General features: G+C 39.8%; 1 protein-coding gene across 1 annotated transcript in view; it reads right to left on the reverse strand.

Annotated features, from left to right (window-relative positions):
* Window positions 1–21,165, reverse strand: part of Lamp3 (lysosomal associated membrane protein 3) — a 71,275-nt gene extending 50,110 nt beyond the window's left edge. Inside the window, exons 1-3 of the mRNA XM_029559191.1 lie at window positions 21,047–21,165; window positions 14,110–14,816; window positions 13,202–13,315 (exon numbers count right to left, since the gene is read on the reverse strand). Of these exons, the coding sequence (XP_029415051.1) occupies window positions 13,202–13,315; window positions 14,110–14,816; window positions 21,047–21,128 (903 nt within the window). The 5' untranslated portion in view covers window positions 21,129–21,165. The remainder of the gene's footprint in view (window positions 1–13,201; window positions 13,316–14,109; window positions 14,817–21,046) is intronic.
* Window positions 21,166–21,749: the final 584 nt, after the last annotated feature.

Consider the following 21,749-nt stretch of genomic DNA (forward strand, 5'->3'; position numbering starts at 1 on the left):
ATAGCTGATGAAGATTTTCTCCCATTCTGTGGGTTCACTTCCTTCGTTGCTTCTTTTGATGTACAGAAGCTTTTTAGTTTAATGAGGTCCCATTTGTTGAGTCTTGACCTTGTTTCCTGAGCAATTGATGTCCAGTTTAGAAAATCCTTTCCTATGCCTATATCTTGTAGGTTATCACCAATGTTTTCTTCTAATAGTTTCGGAGTTTCAGGCTTAATATTGAGATCTTTGAACCATTTGAAGTTGAATTTTGTGCAAGGTGAAAGATGCGGGTTTAGATTCACTCTACACGTGAAGATTCAGTTTTGCCAGCACCATTTGCTGAACATGCTGTCTTTCCTCCAGTGAATGTTCTTGGCCCCTTTGTCACTATCAGGTGGCTAAAATTGTATGTACCCCTATTGGGGTCTTCAATTTTGTTCCATTGATCTATGGGTCTATTTTTGTGCCAGTACCATATTTTTTTTCTAACTATGGCCCTGTAATACAGTTTAAAATCTGATATAGTAATCCCCCCAGCATTGCTCTTAGTGCTCAGGGTTGCTTTGGCTATCTGAGGTCTTTTGTGCTTCCATATGAATCTTAGGATAGATTTTTCCAATTCTGTGAAGAATGTCATGGGGATTTTGATTGGCATTGCATTGAATTTATAAATAGCTTTTCATAGGATAGTCATTTTCACAACATTAATTCTTCCAATCCATGAGCATGGGAGGTCCTTCCATCTTCGGATGTCTTCCTCAAACTCTTTCTTTAAATACTTCAAATTTTCACTGTAGTAATGTCTTTGGCCAGGTTTATTCTGAGATATTTTTTTTTTTTTGCAGCTATTGTGAATGGGAGTGTTTCCTTGTACTCTTTCTGTGATTGCTTGTTATTGCTCTAAAGAAAGGCAACAGACTTTTGTAGATTAATTTTGTAACCTGCCACTTTAATAAAAGTGTTAATTATTTCTAGGAGTTTTCTGGTAGAATTTTTGGCATGTCTTAGATATAATGTCACATTAGCTGCAAAAAGGGATAATTTGATCTCTTTGCAAATTATTACTCCTTTAATTTCCTTCTTTGTCTTACTGCTCTTTCAAGAGTTTCAGGCACTATGTTAAAAAGGGGTGGAGATAGTGGACAGTATTGTCTTGTTCCTGATTTTAATGGGAATGCTTCCAGTGTTTCTCCATTTGGAATGTTGGCTGTGGGTTTGTTGTACACAGCTTTAATGATGTTGAGGTATGTTCCCTCCAGTCCAGTTTCCTCTAGGACTTTGAAGATAATGCATGTTAAATTTTGTCAAAGGCCTTCTCTGCATCTATTGAGATGACCATGTGGTTCTTATCTTTGAGTCCATTTATATGATTTATGACGTTTATTGACTCATATATTGAACCATCCCTGTGCATCTGTGGAATAAAGCCAATATGATCATGATGGATGATCTTTTTATGCATCTGTATGCAGTTTGCAATTATTTTTTTGAGAATTTTTGCATCTATTTTCATCAAGGATATGGGTCTATAGTTTCTTTTTTGGTTGTATCTTTACCTGGCTTTGGTATTAGAGTGATGCTGGCTTCATAGGAGGAAATTGGAAGTCCTCCCTCCATTTCTATCTTTTGAATAAATTAAGTAGTATTGGATGCAGATCTTCTTTAAATGTCTGATAGAATTCTGCTGCAAATCCATCTGGTCCTGGGCTTTTTTTAGTCTGGAGGTTTTGTATTATTGCTTTAATTTCCTTATGTGTTATGCCAAGTTTAAGCTGTTGATCTCTTCTTGGTTTAGTTTTGGTGATTCCCATGCTTTTAGATACCCATTCATTTCCTTTAGGTTTTCAAACTAAGTACCATACAAGTTTTTAAAGTATTCTCTTATAATGTTCTGGATCTTTTTGGTGTCTGTTGTGATGTTTCCCCTTTCATCTCTGATTTTGTTGATTTGGAAGCGCTCTTTCTTTCTTTTGGTTAACTAGGCTAAGGGTCTGACAATCTTGTTTATCTTTTCATAAAACCAGCTCTTAGATTCGTTGATTCTTTGTATTGTTTTCTTTGTTTCTATTTCATTAATTTCTGCTCTGATTTTTGTTATTTCTTCTTGTTTGCTGGGTTTGGGTTTCATTTGTCCTTGCTTTTCAAGTGTCTTGAGTTGCAATGTCATTTATTTGAGTTCTCTGATTTTTAAATAAAGGCACTTAACTCTAAAGACTGCTTTAAACGTGTCCCAGAGGTTTTGTTGTGTTGTGTTGTCCTTTTCATTTAGTTCCAGGAATACTTTTATTTCTTTCTTAATTTCTCTTTTGACCCATTCTCATTCAGGAGTGTGTTGTGTAATCTCCATGTGTTCATGTGGTACTAGGGTTTCTTCCAGTGTTGATTTTAAACTTTATTGATTGTGGTCTGATAGAATGCATGGAATTATTTCAGTCTTTTTGTATTTGTTGAGGCTTGTTTTGTGCCCCAGTATTTGGCTGATTTTGGAGAAAGTTCCATAAGGTGCTAAATAGAGAGTATATTCTTTGGTGCTTAGGAGGAGTATTCGGTAGATGTCTGTTAGGCTCATTTAATGTATGGTATTGTTTAATTCAGATGTCTGTCTGTCAAGTCTCTGTCCTGTTGACCTATCTAATGGAGTTAAAGGGGTATTGAAGTCCCCAGTTATTAATGAGTTGGGATATATCTGGGTCTTAAAGTCCTATAGTACTGTTGTTATGAAGTTGGGTGCACCAGGTTTTGGTGATATATGTTCATGATTGTAGTATCTTCTTGGTCAATAGTTCCCTTGATCAGAATAAAGTGTCCCTCTTTATCTCTTCTGATTAGTTTTTTTTTTTTTTGAAGTCTATTTTGTCAGATATTAGAATTACAATGCCTGCTTTTTCCTTAGTACCATTTGCTTGGTATATTTTTTTCCATCCTTTCACCTTAAGGTAGTGCCTGACCTTGAAAGCGAGATGACTTTTTGCAGACAACAAAAAGATGGGTTTTGTTTCTTAAGCCATTCAACTAGTCTGTGTCTTTTGACTGGGGAGTTCAGTCAATTGATATTTGAAGTTATTAATGAAAGATGTGCATTGATTCCTGTCATTTCTATTTCTGTTCACATTCTTGGTGTAGCTGTGCATTTCCATAATTATACCTCAGTTATACCTTCATTAAGTTTCTTTCTGTAACGTTTTGGGTATAGTCAGTCCTTTCTTCAGCTCTTTGTTTTGCTTCAAGAACTCTCTGAAGGGCTGCTTTTGGACATGAATTCTTTAAGCCTATTTATGTCATGAAAGATTTTTCTTTCCTCTTCGAGCATAAGAGAAATTTTGGCTGTGTAAAGTTATCTGGTTTGGCATCTGTGGTCATTTAGAACTGGGAATACTTTGGTCCAGGCTCTTCTGGCTTTCATAGTTTACACTGAAAAGTCAGCTGTAATACTGATGTATGGGCATGCCTTTCTTTAATTTTGGGAAATTTTCTACAATCCTGTTGAAGATCTGGTCCATATTGTTATCCTGAGATTCTTCTCCTTCATGTATGCCTATGATTCGTAAGTTCAGTCTTTTTATTGTGTCACACAATTCCTGCATATTCCATTGTTGTGTTTTCTTAAATTTTTCATAATCTTTGCTTGAGTGGTCTAATTTGTCCACTTTATCTTCCAGTCTTGCTGTTCTGTTTTCCATTTCATTCATCCTGTTGGTGAGGCTTTCTCCTGTCATTTCTAACTGGCTTACTGAGTGTTTCACTTCCTGCCTCATTTCAGTCTGATTATCCTTCAATATTTCTAACTCTTTTCTGAACTTATTCAGCAGTTTATCCCTATCTTGTTTCAGTTCTTTGATTTTTTTGTGTGTTCTTTAAATTCACTTAATTCTTTTATCATGTTTATAATTGTACTTTTGAATTCCACGTCCTGTGTTATCTCTAGGGTGTTCTCACTGTTCTCCTCTACAGGACTATTGGTACTTGGTGGGGATATATTATTTGGGCTTTCCATGTGATTATTTTTTTGCTGTGACTTTGACATGTGGATTTCTTTTGTAGTTTCTGATTCTTGTGTGAGACTCCAGCCTTCCTTTGTTGAGTTATGTCTGCTTCTTTTTGTAAACTTTGTATACTTTTGTGGTTTACTTATAGGGCATGAAAAGCTGGTTGGTCTAGGCTTCATGTTCTGTCTTTTGATTTTATACTGGAATAGCCAAATTGATTTCATCTTCCTGCTCAGGAGTTCCTACAGAAGCCCAAGTCAGATGAGGATGAGATGCTCTTAGGCTTTCTCCTAAGGACTAGATCTCTCCAGGAAAGATGCTGGCCCCACATGGGGGCAAAAAGAGGCCCTGGGGGCTCCCAGGGACTAGAGGGAGGAATTGGTTGGTCTGGATGCAAAGGATCAGGAAGCAGTAGGGAGTCTGGGTCAAGAGGTCAGTCCAGAGGTCTGTAGTGCCAAGATAAGAAATGTGCCAGTGCCCCTGCTAGGAGGAGAGACGGGGTGGTGAAGCTGGGAGGGTGAATGAGGCTGGGTGAGTCAAGGCACAGTGGGCACCGCCAAACTTACCCAGGAAAGCTGCTGGCCCCAGCTCAATAAAAATTTTTAAGAAAATAAAAATGCATTGTATGAAATTCTTAAAGAATCAATGGGAATATTTTTAAAGATCCAATATCCCCTGGTGATAAAAGTCATGGCGAGGCTAGAGAAGAAGCAAGTGTACCTCATAATAACAAAAGTTATAACCACAAACCTATAGCCAAAATCATACTAATGGGAAAAACTCAATGTGTCCCACTAAGATCAGGAGCAGGAAAAAAGTTTTCACTTTCTTCACTTCTATTCAATATCGAACTTGAGGACTTAGTTGGATAAGAGAAGGAAATAAAGGGTTACAAGTTGGTAAAGAATTAAAAGTGTCCTTTTTTTGAAGATGATATGATTCTATATATTAGACCCTAAATATTCCACCAGAAATGTTTTAGAGCTGATTAAACATTTAGCAAAGTGACAGGATATTAAATTAGCACAAAAATTAATATCCTTCCTGTATACTAATGACAAAAAGACTGAAAAAGAAATCAAGGAAACAACCTCATTCACAACAGACACACACACACACACACACACACACACACAATAAATCTACCCAAGGGAAAAACATACCTCTACAATTAAAATGTTAAGATACTGAAGAAAGAAATCAAAGCGGGCCTAGAAGATGTCTGATAAGATAAGGTCTGCTTTTATTTCCCCATTTCAGGTTCAATGTATAGGTTTCAATACAGAGAAAGCAAGGTCTTTGTTCAACAGCACCGTTCTAGGAGAAATCTGAAGGATCAGGTTCTCAGAGCAGTTCTGGTCCAAGAATGGATGCTAAAATGACTGTGATTATTCCGGCATCCCCGCAATGTGGCATCACATACTGCTGCAGGGGAGGTGTTTTCCAGGCCACCTCCTGAAAAGATACTGGTTGTTGATAGCTTCCAGGAGAAGAATCATTTTTTTCTGAGGGTGTTTCTACTGATAAGTTGCTCATGGCCAGTCTCATACCCACGTGCATATGGACAGAACTAATTGGACATAGTTGGTTATCAAAAAAGAAGATGAAATTAATTTTTGAGAGGGACATTTTAGTGGGTGGCTTAGTTTGTTTCTGTTGCTGCAATAAACACCAGGATAAACAAAGGGGTTTATTTCACCTTATAGGTCACCATTCATCACTGAGGGAAGCCAAAGCAAGAACTCAAGGCAGGAACTTGAAGTAGCAATGATGGAGGAATGCTGCTTACTTGCCTATTCTCTCTGGCTTGCTCAGCTACCTTTCTTATACAGCCCAGACCCACCTGCCTAAAGATGGCACTTCTGGGCCCGCCAACATCAATTAATTAAGGAAATGCCTCACAGACAGGCAGACCTCTATAAGTCTGAGGCCAGCCTGTTCTACATAGAAAGTTCCAGGCCAGCCAGGGCTACATAAACCCTGTTAAAAAAAAATTCAAAGACATAACCACAGGGCCACAGGCTAATCCAGTCTGATGTAGGAATTTCTTTACTGTATCAGGTTGACAGCTGAAACTATGATAGTGGAGATAAAGGAGGAGTTGGAGGAGGGAAGTGAGGAATGGATATTACCATATTTCATTGTAAACACTTGTGAGGTTCTCAAAAATAAATAAAAATTATAATAAAAATATTTTTTTGTTTCCTTATTAGCCTGATAGGAATTGTCAGGTCTTTGTAAACATGCCCCAAATTTATCTTTGTACTACTCAGTGAAATAATTGGGATAACCACTGAATTCAGTTAGGTTGATATGAGGAATAAATGAAGGAAAACTTAGGAAATTTAATCTTGGAACTGGAGAGATGGCTCAGCAGTTAAGAACACTGACTCCTCTTGCAGAGGACCTGGGTTTGATTCCCAGCACCCACATGGTGGCCAACTATTCCAGTTCCAGGGGAATTCAATCCTCTCTTCTGACCTCTGCAGGCACTACACAACATGGGTCCACTTACATACATACAGACAATACAAGCATACACATAAAAATAAAATAAATAAAAATAAAATATTAAAAAAGAAACTTAATCTTCCCTCAAATTTAAAGTGTTATTAATAACGGCACTAATATTTTAGATTGCTTCTTTCTAATAAACTTTTCTCACTGAACTCAAATAATGAATTTTATCTGTTTCCTGGAGCTCAGGTATACTGGAAAGAAGACAAGCAAGTGAAATCAACTAAGTCCTATTGATTAAACAGACAGAGATACCTTCTGCCTGGGATCAAAAAGGGGTGAAAACAGATGGGGCGGGAGACAGATCAGACGCAGAGTAAGAGTGGGTCAGAACTTTAAACAGATGTCGTATTTAATCCAAATCCTGGGGAAAGTACATGCAATGTTGTTTTGCAGTGCTTGCTTTCCTGTTTGAGGTATATGATGTTCTTTTTAGATGTCTGGATCAGAACATGACAGAATCTTGAACTCATAGTGAGGGTCCTTAATGTAACCACTGGCATTGCCATAAGGAGTTGAAGACTTCTAATAGCTGCATGTTATAACATAAACACAGTATGGGTTTGAATGGACCACTTGTTGAAGTCTCATCTTCCTACTTAACCACTGAGATTGCTAAAACTGTGCATCCCACTACCAATATCTACAGAGAGCTCTCTGAGCACCTCATTGAAGGGATCCTAATTCTTCATGGACCCCTAAATGGATGTCCACCAACATGTCCATATTTGTACAGCAAAGATGGAGGTTCAAAGCAAGACAGTCAATCATTAGTTCTTCAGGAAGTTCATTGACTGTGAAGCCCCAGGAACTTCCCATGGATTTCTGCAAAATGTGTTCCGGAAGTTTAATAGCCACAGATGCCAAAAATGTAGACTGTTTTGTTTTTTGTTTTTTGTTTTTTTTTTTGGTCCTCAGCATCAATTAGGATCTTTTGTCCTTCATTTTGGTGACTAAATCAGCAAGCCCTTGTTCTGGATGTGGTAAAAGTAAGTCAAAGAGGCTTCTTCACAGCTATGGATCCACTCTGGAAACTTTGTAGACCCTGTGCTCTGCAACACTTAGATTAACTCCTTATTTATTCATTTATTTATTCATTTTCTCATCAAACATTTGCTAAAGATATACTCTGTAAAAAAAGGTGAGGCTAAGAACTAGAGAGAGAAATGTCACTGAGTCGTAGCGTTTGCCTTCAAAATGACAAAATAAAGCTGACCTTGGTGGCACATGTTTGGAATTCCAGCACTCAAAGAGGCTGAGGTACGAGTATCATTAAGTTCAAGGCCAGTTGGACTGTATAAAATTCTGTCCCCAAACAAAACAACACCCCCACAGCAATAAAAATCCAATATAGCCAAATGAGTGACAAGGATATCAATGAAGGTTAGAGAATGACAAATGGAGATTCAGGGAACAAAGAGAACAAATTCCTTCCTTTTTACCCGGCATGGGAGTGGGGTAGAGAACACCTCACAAGGTATTGATCATTGAGCCATCTTAAAGGGTGGATGCTAAAAGGAACAGAGAGCAGGACAGACATAACCCACAGAAAATGTTGTACCCACAAAATTCGTAAATAGCATGCATATTTGAAAAGTTTTTTAAGTGGTGCATCTAAGGGTGTTAACATCTGACTTTGATCACAGTTCTCTGGAATTCAGTTTATGAGCCAATAGAGTACTAAACACTCCTCAAAGGTTTTGGGAAAACACCAACTGAGTCAGTAGTATAGATCTGAAGACCTGGGTTAGCCAGTACACTGTCTGGTACCGGCACCTTCTCCACTGGGTGATTAATTTCCCTGTGTCCAAGAACCAGGACTGGAAGCTGCTAAGTCCAAGGAGCAAATGATAACGAGTTAGTAATGAACATTGAATCTTTCCACATATATTGGGGTACATCTTTCCCACATACCAAAATCTCAAAGGGTACTCAAGCTCTTTCATAAAATGATTCAGCATTCACATATAACTGAAACATATGTGCCCATATACTTAAATTACTACTAAAAGTTGATTTTAATATCTAATATGATGCAAAAAAAATGTTCAAGTATAAACTGTGTAACTTTCTTTTTCTAGAATTTTTTTTTTTCAGAAGTAGGAATTGAACCTAGGACTTCATGTACACTAGGCAAGGATTATACTGATCTATAATCCCCAGCCTATTTTCCCTTCTATATTTCTATCAGCTGGTGAAAACATAGGTGTTGAACCACAAATTTTAAAAAGGTGATTAACAGCAGGGCCTGGTGGCTTATACCTTTAATCCCAGTACTTTGGAGGCAGAGGCAGGAGGATCTCTGCGAGACTGAGGCCAGCCTGCTCTACACAGCAAGTTCCAGAAGGATTTTAAAAATAAGTGAATAAATAAATTGGACAGGAAGCAAGCTGTGGGAGAAAAGGGAAAGAGGTATGTTTATCTTTTGAAATATCTGACCAATTTTCAGCATGCCACCCTAATCAAGTGAGGCCCTGACAGGGAAAAATCTTCAGCTCTTGAAAGAATGAAGTGAGGAGAAATGACACAGGAAACCAGAGCTGCTGGCCCACTCCAAGGTCAAAGACCACCTTTAGCGCCTTCATATGGATTAGCATGCCCTACTCTCAACCCCAGATAGCCCTGCTAAGCCAAACTCTGGAGACCAAGGAAGTAAAGAGTTTAATGAGCTGTTACAGATGCTAATTTTTTAAAAAAACAAAACAAAAAGGTTTGCAAAGCAGAGCTTAAGCAAAGAGAGAGACAGAGACAGAGAGACAGAGAGAGAGACAGAGAGACAGAGAGAGCATGTCCACTATGGGTTTTGAAATTTTCCAGCAGCAAGGTTAGATTGCAGTAAGAAAACTGTCCACTGGAGCAGAGCTAAGAGCCTTTTTATGAAATTGGGAGAAGACGTGTTTATCTCAAGCCTGCATTTGGTATAGAGAAGGGGAGGGTACATTCATGAGAAGCTTGAGCTAGGAAGACAGTTATAAGAGGTGACTGTCGGTCTGGTTTGGGTATAAGCAGGATGTGGTAGGGGTAGGGATTTGAGTGAAATTTTCAATATGCATTTAGGAATGTGACACTGGCTCTGTTGGTTTGGCCTCTAGCTGCTAACTGACTAACTCCCTCCATTTTTCCTCTTCCGTGTTCACCAGCCCTCTAAGTTGAGAGTACCTCTGGATTTTTTTTTCTGTCTATCCTATCTCAGAGAATTTCACAGAAACTCTGAGACCCCTAGTAATATGTCCAGAGTCACAAAGAAAATAATATGGATAATTTAAGTTTTGCTTGAACAAAGTTAAGTGACACTTTTTAATTATTTATATATTATTTATTTATTGACAGGGTCTCTCCACATAGCCCAGGCTGCCCTCAAACTCAAGACTCTCCTGCCACTTTCCCAATCTTGGGTTTATAGACGTGTATACCACTGTGCCCAGTGTCTGAAGTGATGCTAAAAAGGCAGATATTTTTATGCTAATATCATTGGTAGTGTTTCAACTAAAACATTGTAAATCACTGTACATGATTTGAAAAATCGAACTATGGTCCACGTGTACTTTATTTTCTTCCACATGTCTGGCTCGTTGTTAGGGGCTGTGGGAGACAAATGATTGCTGAGCTAAAGAAAAGTAAGAATGTTTTTCTTATTAGCTTGAAGGGGAAAATAAAATTATTTTGTCTTCAATTCTTGAGAAACATTAGTTTTAATCTTCATCAAAATTTAAAATTCCTTTAAATAAGTTAAAAGTTCAAAGAGTTCCAGATGTGGTGGCACATGCCTTCAATCGCAGCTCTCAGGAGGCAGAGGCAGGTGGATCTCTGTGAGATCAAGGTTGACCTGGCCTACATAGTTCCAGGCCAGCTTGAGGTTACAGGGAGATAGGGAGACCCTGTCTCAAAAGGAAAAAAAAAAAAATTTGGACTGGAGAGATGGCTCAGTGGTTGAAGGCACTGGATGCTCTTGCAGAGGACCTGAGTTCCATTCCCAGCACCCATATGGTAGCTAACAACTGTCCATAACTCCAGTTCCAGGGGATTCAATGCCCTCTTCTGGCTTCTGTGGGCATTGCATGACATCGGTGCACTTACAAACATGTAGGCAGAACATTCATACATATAAAATAAAAATAAATATTAAAAATTAAAAGAGAAAAAATGTTTTTATTGGTCTGCTTAGCTCCTATAATCCTTGAATTAAGATTGTACTTTACCTTTAGCAAGTTCTCTAAAATGCAGAAACTCCTTAAGAATACAAAGGCTGGTGGGGATGTAAACCCTCTTAGAGTATCTTTGCTTCTTTCCTGTCCTGGAACTACAGTCAGGAATTCATGCTGGGAGTGGAGTGATTAAAGGTGTTTGTCTGATACTCTAGCAAAGCAGTCAGGCCACACTTCTGCTACAGATGGAGAGTGGTTTGGAGATACTGGGTGGAGGCAAGAAGGGCTTCTAGCTCCACCTGAACCTTCATTTCCTGTTCCTGTCCCTAGAATGAGCAGAAATTGAGCACGCAAAATATTTTCAGAAAAGGCAGGGATTGAAGATTTAGGTATAGTTTGGCCAAAGGGTCCACACCAAAGTCATTAAAAAGATCAAGAACATCAGGAGACAGAGGCTCAGAGGAGGTATGGAAGACAGAGCAAAGAAGAGAGAGGGAAAGATAGACTGACTGGAAAATACTGAAAGAAACTCATGTTAGCAGTTCTGCCTAAGGTCTGGTGGCAGCAGTCATGGTGTGTCACAAACAAATGCTACAGACTTCCCACATGATTACCACTGTGGCTTATTCGTACCTTAGTCAGGACAGGTTCCATGTATAAGTGAGCCCTGAACAAGGCATAAATCCCTAGTCTGCAACTTTCATTTCTCCAAGGTGATTTTTAAAGAATTTGTGAATACTTGCATAGTTGAACATCAGTTGCCCAAGGGTAGGGTCTTTATTCTGTCCTGAGGAGAAAAGTATGCACCAGGAGAACAAAGCCCTGGAGACCAAGGTAGTAACAACAGTAATAACCACCTTCCTTTATTGAAAAAATTAACTATGTTAAATAAAATGCAGTAATAAATAAAATGCCTCCTAGGCCACTGGTTTGGCCTGGGTTCCAACAAACTAAACCAAAATGGAATCACTCATGTTGAAGTTTCATGTCTCAAAGCCAAAACCAAGTTGTTATCTGACCTTCCCGGAAATCAAGAAAGATAATAGCCAAATCTTTACACAGCCAGTTTTAACTAGCTCAGTAAAACCCATTATTTATACGAAGTTTCCTACTTATAAGGAAAAAAATAACTTTGAAATGTAGGATCCATTTTATGTTTTGGTTCTGGTCTCAGAAACATCTTTCTCTGTCCATAAAGTTAGCCTTCAAAGCTGAGCTCATGACAACACTATGTTACAGAATGAAATGTTATTCAATCTAGAGTCACAAATAAGAACCAATGAAAATCTTTACCAAACTGTCCTAGTTTGCTTTCTGTTGCTGTGGTTAAAACACTGACCAAAATCAAACTGGGGATGAAAGGGTTCATTTCATCCTACATTTCCAGGTCACAATCTATGATCAGGAGAAGTCAAGGCAGGAATGGAAGCAAAGATAACGGAGCAATGCTGTTTACTGGCTGGCTCCCCTGATGTGTTCAACTGCTTTTCTTATACAGCTGGATCCACCTGCCTAGAAATGTCACCACCCACAGTGGGTTGAATCCTCTTACATGGATTAGCAATCAAGAAAATGCCCCACAGATATACCTACAGGCTAATCTGATGGAGGAAATTCTTCAATTGAGATTCGCTCTTCTGAGGTACATGTCAAGTTGACGAAAGCTAACCAGGACACAAGATAGTTTACATATACATATAAATACTGTGCTAAATAGTTTATATGCACACTTCTAATCCTCCCAAGGGTCACAGTAGGTCAGTCTCATAACTTCCATTTTTCACATGAAGAAATGGGCTCCAAGTAGCTTGAGCTCATGCAGCTAGTACCAGCTGCAAGGGTCCTTTCACTATCACAAGCAGGCTAAGGCTTTCCTGGAAGGTGGGCTTATCCAGGCTCTTCGGTTCCCCCTTGCCCTGATGTCTGTCAATTGTAGTCACTTCAGTTATAGCTGATACCTATAGAATATTCACCATTTTCTGTGTACTGAGCATGCTTTTTACAGAAGTGATCCTTTGCCCCATTTTTCAAATAATAAAACAGGTAAGACAATGATGAAGTCACATCTACAGCTGACTCTCTGACCTCAACACCCACGTCGTCTTCATTCCACTTTGCTGTCTACTCCCTTTCAGTAAAACCCAGAGCCTGCCTAGCCCGTGAATTTTTGTCGTCTGGGGTTGGAAAGAACCCATTCTACTATTTGATTCTGGTTTTAGAATAATCTTGTTTATCTAATATCCACTGAGAATTACCATAAATCTTTTCATCTGTATAAACTTCCTCCTTTAGGGCACTGGTGACTGGACTCCCCAAAGCTAAGCCTTCCCTAAGAGGCACTGAAGCCCTTCTTGAACTATTCGGAGGAGGTGGAAGGAGAAGAAAACAAATAAGATGTCAATACTTCCTTCCTTTCCCTCCCAGGCCTCTCATGCTTATCTGAGATCTCAAGAGGCTCTGAGATATTTCTATGGGTCTTAACTGGAAGTTTAACATTACATCACTGGCACTAGATGGAGAAGAGGCCAGTTCATGCTAGAGTATGTCAGTGTGAAGGACTTCATGACTCACCTTGATGAATGTGACATTCACAGATCCACCCTGGAAATTCAGGAGAAGGCTGGATTTTTGGGAGCCACATTTCCCAGACGCTTGAGTCATGTTGGGGTCAATGTTGAAGTATCTCTGAACCAAATAAGATAGATCAGTTCAATAACAGGAAGAAAAAACCCTAAGTCAGAGACCCAGAAGTATAGGCTAGAAAGTGGATGTTCACTTGAAAACACAAAGTCTCTGAGTGGATGGCATCTTCTCACTTCCAAATACTTAAGCTTGCTGTAAAACCTTTCTAAGGAATTCCCCCCATGACAGGGACTTCTTATTCGGTAACTCCTAGCATGTAAGTTGCATGGAATTCAATTTTTGTTCAATTCTGCATGCTAAGAGGCAATACAGGGAGTAGTCTGCACTCTAAGGGGCCTCTGTCTCAAAACTAGCTGTGGAAATTTTCTTTGGAATTACCAAATTGTATTAATATTTCATGATGATTCCTTACTAAATCAGATGCTCATAACCCCCTTATTCTTGTTAATCTAGATTTTCAGATTAATGTTACAATGGGTTGGAACCATAGATAACATCAGATCCCAGTGTCTCATGTCAGAAAGGACCTGAAGTTGGGCAGCCATGAAGAGGGACAGAGTCAGGCTGAGATGGTCACTCAGTCTTCCCTAATATTGCCCATGCTAGCTAGAAGCAAAAGTTATACATATTGAAATTCTCTTTGTGCCTGAATTGTCTATTTTTACATGTCCTCTAAAGCATATACTCACCTTGTAAAAAAGAACTGTGGAGAAAGATGAGCCCACAGTTATTTGTTCCATTTAAAGACAGGATATAGGGAATTGTTCATTCTTAGCAAGACAAAGTCAAATCAGACATTTTGAAGATAGCATCACAGTCTTATGGCCCCAACTTACCAACTCATTTTCTTGAACGATCAGCTCTATCCCCATCTGTGCTTTTATACAGAGCCTGCTTCCATTTAGAACTTCATAAGTTCCCATCTTGACTGGCGCTGGCTGAGGTACAAGAGCGGGCCCAAGAACTGTGGGGGCAGGTGAGGCTGTTAGGCTGTCACTGTGTGTAGCAGCTATTGATGTTTCTGGGATATGTATGGGTAGAGTTGGCTTCTGATAGGTTGTGCTTTTATGTGCATCCACAAAGAAAGTTCTGAGAAAGGTGGTCTGACCATCAGGTTGGGTGGTTTTCCTGGTGGTGTGGTTGACGGTGGATGGACTAGATCCGGTTGTAGGAACTGGTGAATGTGGAATTGAATCACGACCAATGGTAACTTCAGTAATTGGAACAGTTGTGTGTGAGTTGTTAGGTGTGACCAGGGAGTAGATAGTTGTGCTGCTGGATAGAAGCCTTTTTGAGGTTACTGGGATATTTGTTATTTTTATTGTTGTGTGAGGTGGGTTCTCAGAATTGGAGATTTCAGTGGCTTTTTGTGAGGTGATGTGAGCATTCCTTGATCTTGCTGCTGCTGTTTCATGAGGTATTTGGTTAGTTGGCTGTGGAACTGGTTTTACTATGACGTCTCTTGCTGCTGTTATAGTGGACTGAAGATAGTCTCTGATTTTTGGAAATGTTTTTTTTCTTATTTGATGGCCATGTAAAATTTCTGCAAATCAGGAAAACAAAAGTGTTACAACACTAACCAAATGCTTAAAAGCACACATATTTTTATATTTGCTGGAAATTTGCCAGAGCTCTGATAAGGAAGTGGAGATCACCCCCCCAAAAAAAAACCAGTACCAGACAATAACTGGAATGTCTTGGTTTGCATCTATGGGTTTGATACATTTATAGTATACAGCAGACATTCTACATAAAGACCCTTTTTCTGAATAGGATGTGATACTAATACATATCAAAATGACCATGTTTAGCTGTGAAACCAGAAAGATGGCAAAATAATGCTTGTAAGTAAACAGCTGCTGTGATAGAGTCCTGCAGGTCATTTAGTCTAAACCCTTATCTGATACATGAATTGTGCCTAATTGATATGTATTTATGCAACCTATGCTTAATTGCTTCCAATGAGGAGACTCTTTCTCACAAAATAGTCCCTTCTACCTATTATTTTTCTAAATATAGATCAACTTCTATTATTTGCTTAATCTTTTGAGCAACCCAATCTTTCTCAAACAAGAAAAAATTTCAGGCATAATTGCTCTGTTCCTTCATGTCCTTCTAACAGCTCCTTAGAGACCTCCCTTGTCCTTCTTATATGAAACAGGTCCCCATCACCATGACTCTCCATCTCAGTGTTATATGTGTTGCCTCAGCTGCCCCTATCAGGTCTTATACTCATATATGAGGATGGTGTTAAAATATTTCATAATCGAGCTGGCCAGTAGGTATGCTTAGAATTTCACCCTTGAAGAAGGGTTTATTTAGTGGTTCGTTTGTTGGCTATGCATCTTATTCACTAGATTAAAATCCCAAAATTAAGAATTATGTGCGTAGTTTTCACCACCAGTGCCTGTGCATAGGGTGTTTAGCAAATGAGTTGGAAGAGTAAATAACTGAGTGGGTAAAGGAGGATGATGGCCTCGGATAACTTGGATAAGTTGGTTTCAGTGCAAACCTTCAAGCTGCAGTGTCTGCTCTTGTCACAACTTCTCTCCAGAGATGTCTTTAAGGGTTCAAGACCTCTCACTCTTTTCATTTAGTGTGGTTCTATTGTGCATCATTCTAGGCAGATGTTAACCCAGAAAAAGACAAAATGCTTATGCTGGCCCTTGACAATCTATGCCTAGGCATGCTGGAAGACAAGTCTGTCCCTTCAAACTTCCGTGGTTTCATCCTCCCAGCTGTCATTCAGGGAATCTTGGATTGGAAGCCTGTGAGCTAACTGCTGCCTGCTGTGAGGACCTAGATTCTTCTTTTACCCACAGTAAAACCCTGAGGAGAATCAGCATATTGGAGAATGCCTTGGTGTACAGTGGGGTCATGGTGCTGAGTGAAGACCAGAAACAGCCAAAGTGTAACCTGCATGCAAACGCTGCAAACAAATATCTTTGTTGATGAAAAGACCAAGGATGCCCAACTGCTGAGAAAAAGACAAAGCCCTACTTGACCTGTTTGTGAAAGAGAAACAGAAAGTAAGAGTAAAAACTCTGTTTTAAGAAATGTGGGTATATTCTGACCCAAAACTATGTACAAAGGAAAGGGGGTGGGCCCTTCCTTGTGTAAGAAGTACAGATCACTAACACTCTAATGATATAAGCTTTCTCTGGCACCTAGCTCAGATGTGTTATATAAGATGGATATGGTTTTTCATTTGCAAATAGAATACACAAATTTGGGGGTGGGTAGGGTGAGGCTGGAGATGGGGGAAGTCTGAATATAATAAAAATTTATGGTATGAAATTCTTGAATCAATAAAATTTCTCTTAAATTTAAAAAATGACAACAATAAATTCCAATTTTAAAAAAGGTTCCATGGTTTCATTGTATTTACTCAGACATTAATGGGCACTGTAGTTGCTAGGAGCTGGACTGAGATGTGGGAAAATATGCAGAGAGACAAAGGACATACTTTTACCCTGGTGTTTACAAGGTCCTCAGGCTGATATCCAATCAAGATAGTCCATAAACACCTTTCTATCTTCTGTTCCATTCAATATATTTTTAAGTGGTTAATTTTCCTGTACATGTCAATAATAATAATAATATAATAATAATAATACCCTTGACTTGCATGGTGCTGAGGATCAAACTCAGGGCTTTGTACATGGTAGGCAAGTATGGTATCCCTGAGCTACATTCCCTGCCCCTAAAATCCATAAGCTACCGGGTACTTACTACCTGGAAGCTTGAAAACAAAGATTTTTTTTTTATTGTTTGGGGTGGGGAGGTGGAGCATCTCTGTATTGTTGTCTTACCAATTCTTAAAAGCTTGCTGGTGGTAATTGTCTATACTCACATATCAAATGAGAAAACTGCTTCTAGAAAATCCCAACAATTTGACAACAATTATACAAAGAGTCGATGTTGGAACTGAGATTTGAATTTCTATAAGCCTGAATCAAAGCCTGTCTTTGGATTAATGAAATGGTGAAGATGTCACAGACAGAATGGTGAGAGAAGAAATAAAAGAAGGACAAGGGACCAACGGGTGGGCTCCAGTGATCACAATTGCCCGAACCCTCATCATGCTAGTCAGACCAGCACAGTACTAAGACCTGGACACTATTTCTGCATAATTACCTCACAAAATGGGAACTGGAATAGCATTAAATTGTGTTGAATCCCTTCTTAAAACACTCTTTATCCATGATATTAAGTTGTACGAGATCATACTTAAAGAATTTTTCATATTTAAAATATTCATTTGGATAAGTTAAATACATGAATTCAAATGTTACAGATTCTTAAGAGCTGTAAGGTTACTTCAAGGCTGGGGAGATAACTCTACATGAGGACCTGAGTTTTATCCCTAGGACCCTGCAAATAAAGTGGGGCACCCTCTCATGCACTTGTAATCCCAGAACTGGAAATGGAGAGAAAGACAGATCCCCTCCCCAGGGCTCACTGCCTACCCAGCTTAGCATGTGCCACAAGTTCCAAGCCATCACGAAAGACCTTGTCTCAAAAATTTAAAAGTGACAGGGTATGGAAATGCACACCTTTAATCCCAGTACTACAGAAGCAGCAACAGACAGATCTCTGTGAGCTCAAGGTCAGTCTGCAAAACACAGTGAAACCCTATTTCAAAAACAAATCAAAACAAAAAACAAAAATTAAAAGTATGGTACCTGAAGAACAACACCCAAGGGTGCCCTCTGGCGCACGCACACACACACACACACACACACACACACACGCACACACATCCACGCACGCACGCACACAAAGACTTTCCACTTCAAGACGGTAACAGCACTTGGTTGTTGTTGAAGATTTACCTCCTTAATTCAAATGAGCTAAGCCAGAGTTTCCAGTACCTTGGTCAAGAACTCAGTAAGAAATGTAGTAAGTTTATACTGCTCATATAGAAAAAGAAAATTTGGAGCTAGAAAGATGGCTCAGTGGTTAAGAGCACTGACTGCTCTTGCCAGAGAACCCAGGTTCAATTCCCAGCACCCACAAGGTGGCAAAGAACTGACTGTAACTCCAGTTCCAGGGGATCTGACACTGTCTTCTGACCTCTGCGGCATCGCACGATATGGGTGCACTTACACACATGCAGGCAATACACTCATACACATAAAATAAAATTAAAAAGAAAAATAAAATTCACCCCCCGATGCAGTTTTTAAGAACGTCTTGAGATGAAAAGCAAACGTTTGTTACAGAAAATCCCAGGGGACTAGAAATCACTGGCTGGGGAGGGTGATCCCTACGTCCTTCTACAGCCTCACCGAGATTGTTGGTGCTTATAAACTAAAGCAAATCTCAACCGAGTAGAATTTCCTAAACTGAGTAGCATGCTCTTTGAAGAGTGGAGGCTTCCTTAAGGTTAGAACTCCTCTTTCAGTAATTATAAATGAACTCAAATAAAGTATAAAAAGTATTTTGTCCTTTACAAAGGAAAAGCATCCCAAATAGGCCAGGAAGACTTCATTGTATCTTGCCAAAGTGTGCTGAATATGAGGAATACTGGATGGTCAGACTGGAGGGTGACAGTCACATCCTTGATTTGGTGTACAAATGTGTCCTTTGGACAAAGAATGAGTAGTTGCTATGGTTTGGATCTGTCCTCCAGAAGCTTCGAACCCAGCTTGACACTATTAGAAACTTTGGGAGATGGAGTGTAGTGGGAGGTCCTCAGGACATTGAGAGTGTGTGGAGCATTGTGGAATCCCCATCTCTCCCTCCCTCCCTCCCTCCCTCCCTTCCTTCCATTTTCCAGTCATGAAGAGCATGGTTTTGCTCTACCACCACGCACTGCCCCATTACAGGCTGAAAGCAAAAGGGCTAATCAATCATGGTCTGAACCCCCTGCAATCATGAACCTAAATAAATAAACATTTCCTCAGATATCTTTTTTAGTGACAGAAAGTTACTAACACAATGATGAACAGAGTTACTAACACAAGGCTAGGCAGGCTGATGGCTCTAGACCAAACATGCCAAGCTTGCAGGTGTTACAGATTGAACCATTCAAAGAAACACAGTTCAATACTACCTCTCATAGTTCAATACTTCTCTCTGATCCTCTCTTCTTTTCCCTTTCTTCTTCTAGGAATGTGGAGTATAAACAATGTGCATGTGGTTTGATAGTAGGTAGGTGTGCTGTGCATTGTAAATGCCCCCAGAAAATTCACATGTATACGAAGTACTCAATGAATCTGGGACATAGAACTGTGTTATATAGTCCATACTTCTATTCAGTCTTTGTCAAAATTAAGTCCACTTTTCAATGGGGCATTGACCCCTAGAGATTTAACTAAGGTCAAGCTCACTGGTCTCGTGTGGAAAAACCTACAAAAAATGGCTGGTATAGAAGCAAAGGAGCCTGTAACTCAGAAACTCAGACTCTGTCTTGGCCTTACTTAGTTAACTAAACTATGACCTTTTTTTTTTTTTTTTTGTCTTTTTGAATCAGGGTCTTCCAGTAGACCCAAATGGCCTGGAACTCACTGTGTTGGGTCTGCAGGCAGTTTCCACAGGGTACAGCAAAGAGTCAAAGGCTCTGCTCGAATAGGAGCTACTCCAGCGACCGCAAGCTGATTCCTCCAAAATCAGGCCTCCTTACCAACAAAACCTTGGCTATAAGCTGAGCTTGTTTCCTGGAATAAAGAACCTTTCATCCTACTTCCCCTCCTAGCAGGGAGAAAGCATGGGGATAGACAGAATTTTTTGTTTTTTTCTTAGCTTATGATGATAATTTTTCCCCCCTTGGTGACAGGGATTGGATCCAGAGCCATTTATGTGCTGAGCAAACACTCTACCATTGATCTACATCCCCACCTCAGGTGATTTCTTTTCTGAACCTCCAAGAACATGAAATTGTAACTCTGAAATCATGACACAAACAAAAGCTATTTGGATTAAGGTAGTTGTCATGACCCTTCTCACAGCTTCCATAACTTTCACAGAATCCATGTAACAATCAAAAGTGCTTGACTGTCCTCTACTTGAGCAGGTCAGCGTGGCATAAACATAGAGTCTGTGGTCTTGCAAGCTCAATTCAGTGGTTCTGGAAGGAACTGGAAATTAGCTGGTGTACTTGCTAACCAGAACAGAACAACAGTCTGATAGGATTCAACATCTTGGGCATAAAACACTCAAGCAAGTGTAGGGGTCTGGAACAGCCAGTAATCATGCTAAGCTCAGACAACCTTGACAACCTCTCTGAATTAATGTGCAACGGCAGTATTTTTTCAAAAAACAGTTGATGCCCGATTTACACCTTTGTGAAATGGTGTAACTGATCAGATCATATCTGATGCATCTTCACAGTTTGCTGCTGATATAAACTTACCACTTGCATTTAAGAAAAACTGGAAGTGGGATATGACTAGATAGCACGCCCCAATTTCTGAGCCCTAGCTCAGTTCTCCTAAATTGAAGTGATTTCTATAAACTCACCCTGATATGGTGTCCAGACTAATGTGCCAGAGACAATGTCTTCCAAGGTTAATAACCATTCTTTTTTTTTTTTAACTCATGGAAATTCAGCCCAAACCTTAAGAGCCCTTGGAATAATGGAAGGTGGGCCTCAGATGTACAACAGGTTGGAAATGTTTTCACATCAAATATCTGCAGAAACAGAAGCCATATCTATAGCTCCCATCCTGCCTCACCTTCAGTCCCGGGCACCAGTGTGCATTTAGATAATTAGAATTAAAAGGACCAGATACAGCATAGCCACCACAGAAAGTGGGGTATGTTACTCACCAGTCAGGGACAGGAGGAGCAAAGCCACTGCGGAGAGTTGCACAGGCATGACTGGTGAGCGACGGTGACCTTTGTGCGACATTGGCTCCACTGCTGCTCTGTGCTTCGCTAAGCCCTGGTGGCCCTTCTGAACTGCAGGAACAGAGCAAAGTCCAGGTGCAGTCTCCAAAATACCCCGGAAGACCAAGCTCCTTACCCCTCATCCACTTGTGGCAGAAAAACTAAATTCACATTATCAGAAGTAGCTCAAGGGGCCACCTAAGCATTGTGCTGCAATGCAGGAAGCCACGGGTGGAAAAGTAAGCACTTGCCTCTTTTCCTGGAGTGTTTGTGAGAGGCAAACGTGAGGGTGGGGGCTGGCCAAGATGAAGGGCATCAGGAATCATTTCTCCAGAAAAGGTGGTAATCTCTGGCAGCTCTTTCTCTTGTAACTTGGGTCTCCTCTTTCTCTAAGAGCTTGGGGACATTTCTACAAAAACCTTGTCAACTGGAAGAAAAACCAACTCCTCAGGCATGAGGTCATGCAGTCATGTGGTAGCTCCCAAACAGCAGCTGGGAACTGTCTCTGTGTAAAACACATACTCATGATAACCATAGTTGCCTCACTCTGGAATCTTGGACAGTGGGAAGCAAAAGGATTGTGAACTTGAGAACTAGGGAGATATGAGTTTGAATCCAGCTCTGGCCATTCACCAGCTGAACT

This window comes from Nannospalax galili, unplaced genomic scaffold (genome assembly GCF_000622305.1).
Source record: "Nannospalax galili isolate Female #2095 unplaced genomic scaffold, S.galili_v1.0 scaffold889, whole genome shotgun sequence".
Taxonomy (NCBI): Eukaryota; Metazoa; Chordata; class Mammalia; order Rodentia; family Spalacidae; genus Nannospalax; species Nannospalax galili.